Source organism: Barbus barbus (genome assembly GCF_936440315.1).
Source record: "Barbus barbus genome assembly, chromosome: 38".
Taxonomy (NCBI): Eukaryota; Metazoa; Chordata; class Actinopteri; order Cypriniformes; family Cyprinidae; genus Barbus; species Barbus barbus.
In genome coordinates, this window is record NC_136716.1 from 20,223,825 (window position 1) to 20,239,237 (window position 15,413).

Below are 15,413 nucleotides of genomic sequence, written 5' to 3' on the forward strand. Positions count from 1 at the left end.
AATATCATAGCCTGTGATTTCTGAAAACAGTACTATGTTGTCAACTGGTGATATCACAAGAACTTTTGAGGAATGTGCAACATAATTTAGAAAATTATTTTTGTCATATGTTATAAGTATAACTGTCAGACACTATCATTTCAGCCGCTCTGCGCAGCTCGCACAGAGCGAGGCTGAACATAAGAGCTCAGCTTCGCGGCTGAGACACGAATAGACTTAAAGCTTTTACTCTTAATAAACACAAAAGGCGCGTCCACTTTAATAAAAAAAGAATATTTATTAAACAAACAAGAGCAGAAACCAAATAAAGTGCATAACTGAAAAATAAAGCATCTTAGGCTCAAAACTATCACAAACAGTGGGCACAGCGCAATATTGTGAGAACTGAGAACTGATCGCGCGCTGTGTGAGAACTGAGAAAGTGGAGCACTTCTATCAGAGTGATTCCGCTAACTTTAAGTTAATCAACAACGAATTGTGACTCCTGGGAAAAACGGGATGTCTGGTCACCCTATCCCTATAACCATTCAGTTGCTGAGGCCATTGTTTCAGATCGCTAGTTTGCGTTTTGGTAGCGTATCCGCCCACTGCGGCTGCCATACTGTGAGATATACAAACGCCCCTCATCTGATTGCGATCCAGAGACAGGGACGCACATTTTAAAAGACAAGACAGTCAATTTAGCCTATAGGATGTATTTTGAATGTCCGGTAGTCCTCAAATAACATTTTAGTCCCGTCTCGTCTCGTTAACGAAGACGCGCATACATTTCGTCATAGTTTTTATCATCAGATATTAATTTTATCTCGTCAACTTCTCGTCTTAGTCACAGAAAAAAGGTTCGTTAACGAATATTTTTCGTCGTCCTCTTCGTTAACGAAATTAACACTGGTTCTTTGGAAGGAGACAGCTTCTTGTTTTTACACTAGCTTGTTATTAAATAAATAATATTCAGCATCAAACCTTCTAAAGCCTACTTATCTGTCTCTCTTCTCCAGTGGGTTGGGCTAATCCAAAAAAAGTGAAAACAATGGGGGTGTTCTGAAAACAGACTGTTACCTGTGAAACAGGGGTGCTCTGAAAACACCCCCATTAGCAATTAGTGCTTTCCACCTGATGAAATGAGCGCGGCCAAACTGATGAAATGAGCGCGGCAAAAAATCGACCAATCAGATTTTTGGTCGAACCAGACCATATCGACCAATTAATCGACTAATCGACTGGGACGTTACAGCCCTAAAATCTTCAATAAAGAATACATTTATGTTATTTATTTTAAGCTTGCATTTGTTTCTGTTTAAAATTAGGCGACCAGGAAGTGGGTTCACACACTGGCACTGCATTCTTATAAACAAAGGCTCTTGACTGGCATATATGGGTCTATGAAGCACCTTTAAAATCCATGGAACCTTTCCAGGGCACAAAAGGTTCTTTACAGTAGAAAAGGGTACTTTAGATTATTATAAAAATGCCTCTTTTTAGAACTGCTCACAGAAAATGTTTCTTCCATGGAATTACTGCAAAAACCCTCCTTTGGAACCTTTATTTTTTAAGAGTGTAGGCTTAAACAAACAAAATTACTCTAGGATAACATGCACACTATGTATGAATGAAATCAGTTTCCATCTAATTATTTGTAGCACTCCATGATCACAATTTTAATAACCACTTTCTTTTGGAACTGCTGTTATTCATAACATAACGGCAAATAAGGGTATTACGAAAAATAGCCTCTGGCCTGCTAGTGCACTAACTGCCTTACCACACCAGCCTATAAAAACAGACTGACTCTGTGCATCACTGAGGGAACAAATCCATGAGCAGAGTCAACACAGCGCCCAAGGCCTCCTGTTGTGTTCTAGCAGTGTGTGTGGTTTATTTACTGTTCCCTAGAATGAACACTGGAACCAAGTTTCAACCACACAACCTTCGTGTCAAGCCAGTAATATGCAAATTGTGCATGCAGTGTCTGTATGAACTTGCATTCTTCTTATATTAGAGTATAATTGACTATGAATATATGACATATCAAAAAATGACAGTGTGTGTGTGGCTGTGTTATGGCCCAAGGCCACACTACAAGAGTTAAGTATTGTAGCTCTCACCTCATGCTACAAACCCATGCATCTTTGTAGCATCTGTGTGTGTGTGACTTGACTGTTGACTCACTGCAACCCTGGACCAAACAAACTTGGGCGGGCAGCCGCAGTGCTCATGAGTCCAATCGGAACGGTGTTTGCTAGGGGGCTAGCGATGACTAAATAAATACTGACACTGGGTGAGAACAGTCAGCTTCAGACGTGATCAACATTACACAACCACAGTCAAGCTTCGCCAGGATTACAAAATATATTTAATCTTATTAGTTGCACATCTCACAGTATCACTACATACTGCTTTAATAATATATTTAATACAAACTAACAATAATAGAGATCTGTATTGTAATGTGTACCAAAATAAAGTAATATGATTTTCTTCAGAACCTTGAGTTTTATATTTGAAAACATTAAAGGGGACCTATTATGCAAAAATCACTTTTATAAGGTGTTTGAACAGTTGTGTGGCTGCAGTGTGTGAAAACAACCAGCCTATAATGTTAAAAATCCACCAACTAATTTTTTTTATAAAACCAATAAATCATAAACAGTCTCTCCAGATGAGCTGTTTCAGATTCTCCCTCTGTTCCCGTCACAGAGGGGAAAAAGTCCCACCCATTTGTGACGCTCTCTGTCCTATTAGCATAAACGCAGCTCTGAGTGAGAAGATGCGGTCCACCATTACTGGAGATATATACAATGTAGAGGCATTGTGTTGTGTTTTGGGATGCACTAATGAACATAGGAGTCGCCATAATCTCCCCCCATCTGAGCCGAGGACACTGTGGTAAAATTTCATTTTCGAAGGAAATATCCCAGAAAAAAATCGGTAACGTCCCCTAAATGTTTAGGAATTAATACCAATGCTTTGTGCGTGAACGTCAGCTCCAGACAAAGTAAGTATCACTCATTGCTCTCATTGTCAATGTGTGTTTTCACTGATGATCATGAATAACAATGTGGTAGTTAAAAGTTGCATATGAAAGCAATGTGAGTCGATTGCTTGAAGTTGTCGAGCTCATAATCAGAAGTGGGACTTATAAAGTTTGTGATACCATGAGACCAGCTAAGTTATTATTTTTATCCCGCTGTGCTCCCTGTCTGTGTAATTCATAAATGCGAATATATTATGCACAGTATAATCAGATGACTGACTTTGAAACCGAGTAGTTTTCTGTAAAGATAACAGGCTTGTATTAATAGTGGAATGTTTATTTGCAAAGGCTAGCACTGCTAATGCCAGAGCTGGAGCTCTTGAAGCTCCGCCCTCTTCTCCGGGAGCAACAGCTCACTCGCATTTAAAGCAACACACTCAAAACAGCGCGTTTTGGCTCACACCCTAAAAGTGGCAATTTTAAATTTATATGTGGGGTATATTGAGCTAAGACTTCACATATAGACTCTGGGGACATCAGAGACTTATTTTACATCTTTTTTTTACCTTGACAGTCACCGCGTCCAAATATGCCTAGTTCCATACTATACAGTAGGCGAAAAAGAATACATAGAATCTGAAAAACATTAGACGAAAAGTATGACCCACTACTTCCACTAACATTTTGTAGTGCGCGTTCAGTGGAAACTTTACTATCCCATGAAGCCACGGGCAGTGAAGCGACGCAACTGACGCTGGTAGGTCATGTGACAGAAATAACATGGAGGATATAGTACGTTTGAATTTCATTCTATATTCATACTATATAGAATATACCTTTTTAATGGTTACAAAGTAAGTTTCAATCCAAATATTATACTAACTAGACAGTATGCAGTTTCAGGCATAGCTAGTGTCTTAAAAGTGCAACATTTGGTGTTAGCATGCTAATTAAAGGTAGTAAAACAAAATAATATAAGAAATACATCTAATAATAGCTGATTAGTCAACCATCGTGACTCATAGTTATGACACCAATGTAAAATACAAAAAGAACTTCAAAGGAGGAGGAGTCATAAGTTTTTAATGTTGTTTCTTGTCAGGGAAATTAGTTTTTTGGTTGGAGAGGAAATCAAAACTGGTTTTAAAAAGGACCAGGAAGCATGTGGGGAAAAAACAAAAAAAACAAGTAATTCTCTACCAGAACAATAAAATCCATCTCAGACACACTGAACCCTTTTTGCATAATACCAATGTAAGCAACCCCAAATGTGTGTTTATTATTGATGTTATTTCTGTACTAAAAGGAGGAAGTAGATGGCACCGTTCAAATCCTGTCACCAAGACAACAGCAACCCCCACGCAGATAAAACCCCCTCTATCAGAGGGCTGGATTCCGTGGTTTTGGTTTATCAAGCCTACCTTTTTATCAGTCCCAGAGGAAAGCTAGTTAGATGTGTATTTTAAGTGCCTTTTCTGTAAACCTCAGTGTTTTCAAGAAATGTTACCTTTCTGCCTGAACAGTAAATATAGATCTAGCTTTTTTCCCACAGCAGTTGCCTCGACTGAAATTTCTCCGGACCTTACACGATAACTCACATACTGTGATTTTGTTTATAAAACGTTCAACAGAAACTACCCACACCTTTTGACCAATGAATTTCCAAGACTGCTTTAGTTGTTTGTGAGAGCTGGATAAAGATTTATTTTATAGAGATTATTCTCACAAATAATTCCCCATTTTTTAAAGAAATTAATGCTTTTATTCTGCAATGGTGCATTAAATTGATCAAAAGTGACAGGAAGGACTCTTATATTACTAAATATTTATATTTACAAAAAATGCTAAAAATATATATTTTTAAATATAATAATAATAAATAATACTATATATAGTTCTATTGCTGTTTAAATAGAAAACAGCTAATTTAAATATATATACACACACAGTTGTGGTCAGAATTATTGGCACCCTTGGTAAATATGATCAAAGAAGGCTCTGAAAATAAACCTGCATTATTAATCCTTTTGATCTTTTATTTAAAAAAAAAAAAATCACAAAAATCTAACTTAATCTAACTAATCTAAATCTAACTAATAACACAATTATCGGTACCCCTAGAAATTATTATGAGTAAAACATCTCTGAAGTATATCCCCATTCAAATTTACAATTTTGAGCACTCCAGGGTGATTATGAACATGAAATTATCCAGCCATGGCTTCCTGTTTCACAGAAATATAAATAGGAGGGAAAACAAAGCCCAAATTCCCTTAATCATCCATCACAATGAGAAAAACCAAAGAATATATTTCTGATGTGCAGCAAAAGATAATTGAGCTTCACAAATTAGTGAAGTGGCTTTAAGAAAAGAAAATTCCCATTTCCACCATCAGGGCAATAATGAAGCATTTCCAATCAACATAAAATGTTATGAATCTGCCTGGAAGAGGACGTGTGTCCAGATGCATCATGCCCATTCAAACAAAGGGGGCATGACGTTGCCCCCTCAGATTTTTGAGCCAAGTAGATTTTGAATGCGGTTTCCAAAAGACAAAAAATAGCCGATTCATATATTTTTATATTTGATACCGTCACACTGGCGTGATTAGATCATTCAGTGCGTTAAATCACTAGCAGCTAAATTCTAATCTGAGTTTGCTGGCTGGCGCTGAGCCAGAGACAGATGCGTTTTTACAGTACTGTATTATCACACACAATTCTGTTGAGATTATGAATGCAATGACCAATCAGAGACGTTCAGATGAGTCATCGCTGACACGCGGTGTCTTGTTCAGGGCACGCGCTCGCTGAGTGAATTCTCTTATCAGAAACAACAACTGCAAACAGCTTCAGTGATTATAATGGGAGTTCTTGAGACTGAAGTCTTGATAATGAAATGATAATGTTCTTTGATAATGTAAGTTTCCTTTGCTGTGTTCTGTACAATGAAAGTGATATGATTAGTAACTTACAACGTTTAATTAAATTCATGTTAAATACAAAGGCAGTCGTATAATATTTTAAGGCATGACACCCATGTGGTACTTAAGTAAAAAGTCTAATTTTATGCGTAGTTAATGGGTCATCCTACAGAAATGTCCACTTTTGGTATGGCAAGATGTCTTAAAATATATTTATTTTTCTAACATTTAGACTTAGACCACATTATTAGATTACCTTTTGACTTTAAGAATATACATAAATGACAGGTTGTTTTAAAAAAAAAAATCTTTTGTGCATTTATTTACCCATAAGGAAGATGACACCAGTGATGGTAACACACAATAAAAAAAACAAAAAAAAACAAATGCATTTTACAAAATGTCTGCAGCAAGGTATCAAACCACATGTTGTCAATCACGGTACTCACTAAATTAAGTAGTTTAATCCATTTGTATTCTAGTTTTTTACAATTCCCTAACAATAAAGCAAAGTTCAACTAAAAGCTTCATATGAAATCATGAGATAAATAAGAATATTTCTGTTCTGAAAAGAGACAGTGGATTTATCATGGGCCTTTCTTCATAGATCTTCAGGAAATAGGAAGAAGGAAGTCAAGTGATGTCATAAGTATGATTTTTATTTCAAAATAAACTATTTTTGTTAAAGGGTAACACCAGTGACACAACTCCAGGGGACCACTACTTTCGTTATTTTATCATATTTATTCACCATTTAGATTTTTTATGCCATTTATATCATATATTTGATAGTTATAAATACATTAATGTATTTTAAATGGTAGAAAAATCAGTTTTTCAAATAAAGATTTTTTTCTCTGTATATGGCTGTGGGGACGAGCAGTTTTGTGGTGCTTGGAATTCTATATAATTAATTAAAAAAACAAACATTGCAACATTGATGGCTCAAGAAGGTGTAATTGTTCAAAGAACAAATTGTTCCATTTTAACATCGTAACCCTAAAGTGTTTTTCAAGTTCAATATTTCTGTAAAGGCTAGGGACAGAGAAATTTCCATAGAATGACCCTAATAGAACATTAGGCTAATTTGCCCATCGCCTGTTATAGATTAACTAACATGATATATAAAGGTGCAAAATGCATTTACTTACAGTTTAATTACTGGGAATATTTTGAATAGCCTAAAAAAGGAAAAATTAAGTAAAACATAAGCCTACTGCTGTGTCAACCCCACTGGAACTTCAAATGGCACTGGCTTCTATGGTCAGATGAAACTAAAAAATGAGCTTTTTAGCAGCAAACACTCAAGATGGGTTTGGTGAACACAGGGATAAAAAGTACCCCATGTATACAATGAAATATACTGCTGTATTTTTAATGTTGTGGGCCTATATTTCTGCTGGAGGTCCTAAACATCTTGTTTAGATACATGGCATCATTGATTTTATCAAATATCATGACTGACTCTGTTAGAAATTTTTATAATGGGCCATGTTTGGATCTTCCAACCGGACAATAATCCAAACACAAACCTCAAAAACAACACAAAAATGGGTCACTGAGCACAAAACCAAGCTTCTGCTATTGCCATTCCAGCCCTCTGACCTGAACCCTGTAGAAAATGAGTGAGGTGAACTGAAGAGAAGAAGCACCGTCATGGAGCTGTGAATCTAAAGGATCTGGAGAGATTCTGGATGAAGGAATGGTCTCTGATCTCTTGTCAGGTGTTCTCTAACCTCATCAGGCATTATAGGAAAAAATTTAGAGTTGTTAAACTGGCAAATGGAATTGAATAATTGAATATTATTCAATTCCATTGAATAAGAATTGAATAAAAGGGTGCCGTTAATTGTGGCCAATGTGTATTAGAGAAAAACATTTATTTCATAATGATATTTCCTCCCATTTTAAATTCTTATTCTCCAGTGATTTTTGTATTTTTTTTTAATAAAAGATCAAAAGGATTAACAATGCAGATTAATTTTCACAGCCTTCTTTGATCATATTTACCAAGGGTGCCAATAATTCTGACCACGACTATGTATGTATGTATGTATATACAGGTCTTTTTCAAAAAATTAGCATATTGTGATAAAGTTCATTATTTTCTGTAATGTACTGATAAACATTAGACTTTCATATATTTTAGATTCATTACAACACAACTGAAGTAGTTCAAGCCTTTTATTGTTTTAATATTGATGATTTTGGCATACAGCTCATGAAAACCCAAAATTCCTATCTCAAAAAATTAGCATATCATGAAAAGGTTCTCTAAACGAGCTATTAACCTAATCATCTGAATCAACTAATTAACTCTAAACACCTGCAAAAGATTCCTGAGGCTTTTAAAAACTCCCAGCCTGGTTCATTACTCAAAACCGCAATCATGGGTAAGACTGCTGTCCAGAAGGCCATCATTGACACCCTCAAGCAAGAGGGTAAGACACAGAAAGACATTTCTGAACGAATAGGCTGTTCCCAGAGTGCTGTATCAAGGCACCTCAGTGGGAAGTCTGTGGGAAGGAAAAAGTGTGGCAGAAAACGCAGCACAACGAGAAGAGGTGACCGGACCCTGAGGAAGATTGTGGAGAAGGACCGATTCCAGACCTTGGGGGACCTGCGGAAGCAGTGGACTGAGTCTGGAGTAGAAACATCCAGAGCCACCGTGTACAGGCGTGTGCAGGAAATGGGCTACAGGTGCCGCATTCCCCAGGTCAAGCCACTTTTGAACCAGAAACAGCGGCAGAAGCGCCTGACCTTTGCTTACTGAGAAGCAGCACTGCAAATTTTGCATGTCATTCGGAAATCAAGGTGCCAGAGTCTGGAGGAAGACTGGGGAGAGGGAAATGCCAAAATGCCTGAAGTCCAGTGTCAAGTACCCACAGTCAGTGTTGGTCTGGGGTGCCATGTCAGCTGCTGGTGTTGGTCCACTGTGTTTTATCAAGGGCAGGGTCAATGCAGCTAGCTATCAGGAGATTTTGGAGCACTTCATGCTTCCATCTGCTGAAAAGCTTTATGGAGATGAAGATTTCATTTTTCAGCACGACCTGGCACCTGCTCACAGTGCCAAAACCACTGGTAAATGGTTTACTGACCATGGTATTACTGTGCTCAATTGGCCTGCCAACTCTCCTGACCTGAACCCCATAGAGAATCTGTGGGATATTGTGAAGAGAAAGTTGAGAGACGCAAGACCCAACACTCTGGATGAGCTTAAGGCCGCTATCGAAGCATCCTGGGCCTCCATAACACCTCAGCAGTGCCACAGGCTGATTGCCTCCATGCCACGCCGCATTGAAGCAGTCATTTCTGCAAAAGGATTCCCGACCAAGTATTGAGTGCATAACTGAACATAATTATTTGAAGGTTGACTTTTTTTGTATTAAAAACACTTTTCTTTTATTGGTCGGATGAAATATGCAAATTTTTTGAGATAGGAATTTTGGGTTTTCATGAGCTGTATGCCAAAATCATCAATATTAAAACAATAAAAGGCTTGAACTACTTCAGTTGTGTTGTAAGGAATCTAAGATATATGAAAGTCTAATGTTTATCAGTACATTACAGAAAATAATGAACTTTATCACAATATGCTAATTTTTTTAAAAGGACCTGTATAGTATATACACACACACACATATATATATATATATGCAATTTAAAATAACTTCTCTATTTTAACAAACAAATAAATTAATGAATGAATTAAAATGACTGTATAACATCCCAAGGTCTTAGACATTCAATAGTAGACAGATACAAAAATCAGAGATAGACGTCTCTAAAGACCCTAGATGCACTTTTTCCCTTGTCCTGCTACCCCAGACGAATTACACATGTATACATATTTCATTTCAGCATTACTTCAGGTCTGCTAAACACTACGAAAACCAGACAGCTATGAACCCAATGACCTGCAGATAAAGAGAAAGCATTCCATGTGCTCAAACCCACTACAGCAAACCATTAAAGCAAGTCAGCACCTTTTGTTACACCCACAAAATTATCTCTTCTTGAATTCAGCATTATAACTCTCTCCCTGAAAATACATATTGTAAGACATAAGCTTCATTTAGCAGAGATTCATCACTCTTACATGCATGTCTGTACACTCTCCCTTCTCTCTCTGTATGCTCTAGCTCTGCCTCTCATCCCAAGAGAGCCTAAATATATGTCAAGGACTTGAGTCAACCAGGGCAATGAGAAAAATACAATAATAAAGACAAAATTACATGAACAAGATCTGTGTCTGAGCACAAATGGATTGTATGAGCCATTAAACAGCAGCAAACTTTAGCAACACTTCAGTTTAAGCACCTGAGTGGGTAAAGATGTCATAACATCCTAAATCATTTTACAAGTATGTCAATTATCTTACAGACAATTAAGTAAAAAGGTGACTGTCATTTTTATGTTAAAATGCTTTCATATCTCATATTCCCATCATGCATAGGCAAATTCCACCTAAAAATGTGAATAATGGCTCTATGGTGCTATCAAAACATTGCTCTATTTGTTCAAGCATCCTGACCATCCAGAAATAGTACAATTGGCTTAAACGATGGTGTGAGTCTGTGGTGATAAATACACATTTATCTTCATCAGTGCAGTCAGAGGGCAAATCTACTCCAAGAGAACATTCAGCTATAGAAAAAGCTTGGGCTTTATTCCAAATTGCAGGCATTATTCATCAATAACAGCTATTAACATTCTACAACAGTTATTGGGAACCCATTTGGTGTACAAAGTATAAAGACAACAAGCTTTGACAGATTTAGGAGCATCAGTGAGGCCCGGTGCTGATAAAGCCTGGCTCACAATTGGTTTAATGACTTTGTTCAGGCCTCTTCAGGCCTCCAAATCATTTTACAAGTTACTGACTTCTTTGAAACACCACACACACCTTTGGTATGCAGTAGCCACCATATCTTCAGGATACAGTTCAAAACTGTGATTTTTCTGATGAATATGTTCAAAAGAAGAGAATTTACATGAAATAGTATAATATAATAGGGGCAGTCGTGGCCTAATGGATAGAGAGTCGGACTTGTAGCCCAAAGGTCGTGGGTTCAAGTCTCAGGTCCGGCAGGGATTGTAGGTGGGGGGAGTGAATAACCAACACTCTCTCCACCCTCAATACCACGACTGAGGTGAGACCTTGAGCAAGGCACCGAACCCCCATTTGCTCCCTGGGTGCCGCAGCAGGTGTATGTTCACTACTGTGCGTACACTTGGATGGGTTAAATGCAGAGCACAAATTCCGAGTATGGGTCACCATACTTGGCCCCACTTCTCTTTCCCCTTCCCTTTAGTACCAAAGTAACCTCACTTTATATTCTCACAGCATCTGCTGTGTGAATCTCATGAACTGGGCCAGGACAAGTGAGAAGGGCTGTTTAATAATATCCAGAGAACTGCCATAGCCTCCAGCACTACAGGCAAAATAGTGTGAAACACATTCAGCTCGGCCCATGAATGAAGCAAGACACACCTGATACTTTAATTGACTATGGAAACTAAGTAAATGCTCTCATGATGTGAAATTCAAGGTTTCAAATTTACACAAATCTTATTTTATTAGAAAATAAGCTGTTAGACCATACCAATTGCATACTATGTAACACTACAATCAGATATTATGTAATGATATGATATGAGCAAAATGAAAAATTTAGAACAAAAAAAAAAAGCATTCTCAATTCAGTTCTGAATGGCACACAACACTGAAATACATGTAAATAGCCTTACCTTTGACATGTACAGTTGTCCTGGGGGTGACATCCACATCAAGAACCGGTCCAAATGGAAAACCCCAAATGACAGGTATTAGGTATCCAAGCAGCATCAGCATGAAGTTGGGCTGTTTGGTCAGCCGCATGATCAACAGGATGTATTGAGGTTCTGCTAAGATCCAGGCAGGTTCCTCCAGCAGTACTTTGCTGAAGATAATGCTGTTGTGTAATTGATGCTGATTCACTAGAACAAGCTCCCGCTTCCAGCAGTGCAGTCATGGGCTGCTAACTCATCCTTGCTCTGTCAAAGGTTTCCCGCTGCATTGGCAAGAAAAAATGAGTAAGCCTCTTCCTTCCTGAGACACATATCAAGAGCAGATGGCTTGATGAGAAAACACGTCATACACAAATGAATCCACTAAACATTTCATAGTGCAATATACGTCTACTGTATCAAATGCTATTATCAAACTACACAGAGATATAAAAAAGCCTCAGGCAATCGCATAAAAATGTGCAAAACAATTAACGTTCCTGTAGCTGGTACTGCGTGGTGCTTGTGTCTCAGGAAGAACATAACCTGATAAAATACTTACAACAAAGTTTGATAAAAGCACATCAAATGCTAAAGAAACAAACTCCACTTTCCAAGCGCATGATGAATATAAGATAGCAATAAATGGTTAATATTAAAGGGCTGACTTTGAATAAAACAAAACAAAGCTTTTCGCTTGGTTACGCTGAGGTCCGGTCAGTCATTTTCAACAGAAAAATTAAAAATGTTCTCATCCCCATGCCATCCAAGATGTAGATGAGATTGTTTTTTCATCTGAACAGATTTAGGGAAATTTTGCATTACATCACTTACTCACCAATGGATCCTCTGCTGTGAATGGGTGCTGTCAGAATGAAAGTCCAAACAGGTGATCACAATAATTCACAAACTGCAGTTTTGTGCATTGATGAACTGGAGTCATGTGGATTGATTATGAATTCATGTGATATCAGCTGTTTGGTGTCTCATTCTGACGGCACCCATTCACTGCAGAGGATCCATTGGTGAGCAAGTGATGTAATGCTAAATTTCAAAACTGTTCTGTTGAAGAAACCAACTCATTTACATCTTGGATGATCCGAGTGTTGATGAGTACATTTTCAGAAGATATTCATCTTTGGGTGAACTATTCCTTCAAAAACAAAATTCTGGCATGATGCACTATGTGGAGGATGCACATTTTTTGGCTCTGGAGAACTGCCTCAAAAGCAATTTTTGTAGCTTTTGATTCACTTTATAGTGAGAAAATCTTCTTTCAAAACACTCAGAGTCACACAAATTCTTTGTATATTATGAGGTATCGCTTAAATGCGTTCGTTGTCTAGAAACAACATTATGTGATGGTGAAATGGATATGGATGCAGTGGATATAGCTACAATAGATGCAGCCACTATATACCACATTGAAGTGAATATAAATGGTTTTGCTTTGCTCTGATTTCTTGTTCCTCACTGGAAAGCTGCTGGGTTAATGCATATCACTTCATCTATTCAGACATATACTGTAGCATAAACACATAAGCATTAACACCTCTCCTGTTACAATAAGCACCCTGCTCAGGGTAGTATGGACAAGAGACACGTCAACCTGATCACATCACAGGCTGGATAAATACATTTGCCTGCCTGTATATAACACACTATATACTGTGATTAGTACATACAGAAGCATCAAACATAGAGAATCATAAAGGAATCATTTCTGATATAGCCATCTGTCAGCTGAACAATATAAATACTATATTTCCAGTCTGACATTTCCACAGATGGTGAAGAAATACCTCCAATCACCCAAATGTGGGATTTTATGGCGTATCTCACTAATTCTCCATCTGCACTTAATCTAGTTTAGCTGCAATGAAAGAGTCGTGAAAGATTTTGACTTAATGAGAATTTAAGTCTAATTTCCAATACTGATTACTGCATCCTGAAACGCTACTTATAATTATGCATGCCAAAATAGTTCATGCATCCATTCCATCCGACATTATAACTAATTCCCCTACAAAAGCTGTACAATAGGTTTCTCATTTAGGCTGAGATAAGTAAAATAACATCTTTGATTTGACGTCATGGAAAGAATGAACCTTTCAAGAATGCATTAGACCTTCTGAGTGCGTTAGAGACAAGATTACTGTTACTTTGATGTCATTAATGAGCACATTATCTGTCTTGGGTTAATTAAATCAAATAACAATGGCACTGTTTCTGAAGACGTTTTCATGGTTTGTTTGTCAAAGTAACGTAGTAAACCTATAAGAGTTAAGAAGACCCCCATAAGATCAAGACAATTATGTATTCACTTCTGATGGACTAATGCCCCCCACCCCAATTTGCATTAGTTATTCAAGGCTTATTTTCAGTCTAAAATTTCTAAATGCATCTTTTAGTTACAGAAATAAATTTTACCCACTCCTTTCTTCCATTCTCTGGCACAGTGATGCAATTTTACGTCTATTATTAGAGAATATATTAAAAATAATAATTTAATCCAGCACAGGAATCTGGTTTGGTAATCCAATCTCTGGTCGAACTAAATAAGATCAAATGCATGCTAACAATTTTTTTAAGTCTAAATTGTATTAATAATTAATATGCTACATTGAAGCACATTTTTAATTTTACATATCCATTTTTCACCCCCTGGTCAACTTCCAGAAAAAAACAAGCTCAAACTGATCTCTGATAAATCACTCAGAACCGTTCACTTCATACAAATCACAGGTCTCATATATAGCACCAGATTTATTAGTGCAAAGCTACACCTGCAAAACAAATCTGATAGATAGATAGATAGATAGATAGATAGATAGATAGATAGATAGATAGATAGATAGATAGATAGATAGATAGATAGATAGATAGATAGATAGATAGATAGATAGATAGATAGATAGACTTTCATGATCATTATAAAAAGAGTTTAGTTTGTGTCTGCGTGGTCTACATTAGATTGCACACCACTGCGGTATTTTTAAAGGACACTTCTGGCACTCATTCCCAGTCACCTTCACCTGCGTGTAGAGATCCCAGCAGGCTCCGCTTACATTACAACAGATTATGCGAAAAGATGCCTATTAATGATAACTACACAGATATAATAAAAAGCGCATGCAAAATGTCAAGGATATATCACAAACTCTGTAGTTAAATTACCTGACTGTTTCAGAAAAAGTAAGCATCAGTCATGCCGTGTTTCCACTGGATTCCCTGTTGTGCAGCTAATGATGCTTCTGCTCCAGAGATCTGGCTGTGTACTGCGCTGCATGCTGCACGCTCTTCAGAGCAGTCTCAGGTGAAGTCAAGCCACGCCTCTCTGGTTAATATTCATGAGAGACCACGCCTCCCCTGCTTTGTGTCGCAATGTCATTTCTCTGATGCATAGGTTTACATTATCTTAGATTTATTAATTTTTTTATTTATTTTTTGAAAATGCAACGGACTTGTGCATTCATCGGGGATGGAGGGGTAAATGTGCGACCGTTGCGACACGGATTCAGCCGCTTCATTTGTATTGGTTGCCATCTAGAGGTTAATATTAAAAATGCAGCATGTAGGGCACGCCGCCGCCGGGGCTAGTTGTCACATAGGAGGCTGGAAGTAAGAGCTGTAGCCTATTTCAGTAACTAACAACAATAACAAGTGTAGCAAGTCATTTCTTGTTTGTTTTTTTTCTAGCAGTGCTTTGTTTTCTCTTAAATTAAAGTTAGATTCGATTTTTTTTG

The 15,413-nt window shown here is 37.4% G+C and overlaps 1 protein-coding gene across 1 annotated transcript in view; it reads right to left on the reverse strand.

Moving 5' to 3' along the window:
- Window positions 1–14,946, reverse strand: part of LOC306857995 (semaphorin-4G-like) — a 32,326-nt gene extending 17,380 nt beyond the window's left edge. The window contains exons 1-2 of the mRNA XM_079398328.1: window positions 14,845–14,946; window positions 11,650–11,951 (exon numbers count right to left, since the gene is read on the reverse strand). Coding sequence (XP_079254454.1) covers window positions 11,650–11,779 — 130 coding nt within the window. The 5' untranslated portion in view covers window positions 11,780–11,951; window positions 14,845–14,946. The remainder of the gene's footprint in view (window positions 1–11,649; window positions 11,952–14,844) is intronic.
- Between the last annotated feature and the right edge of the window lie 467 nt (window positions 14,947–15,413).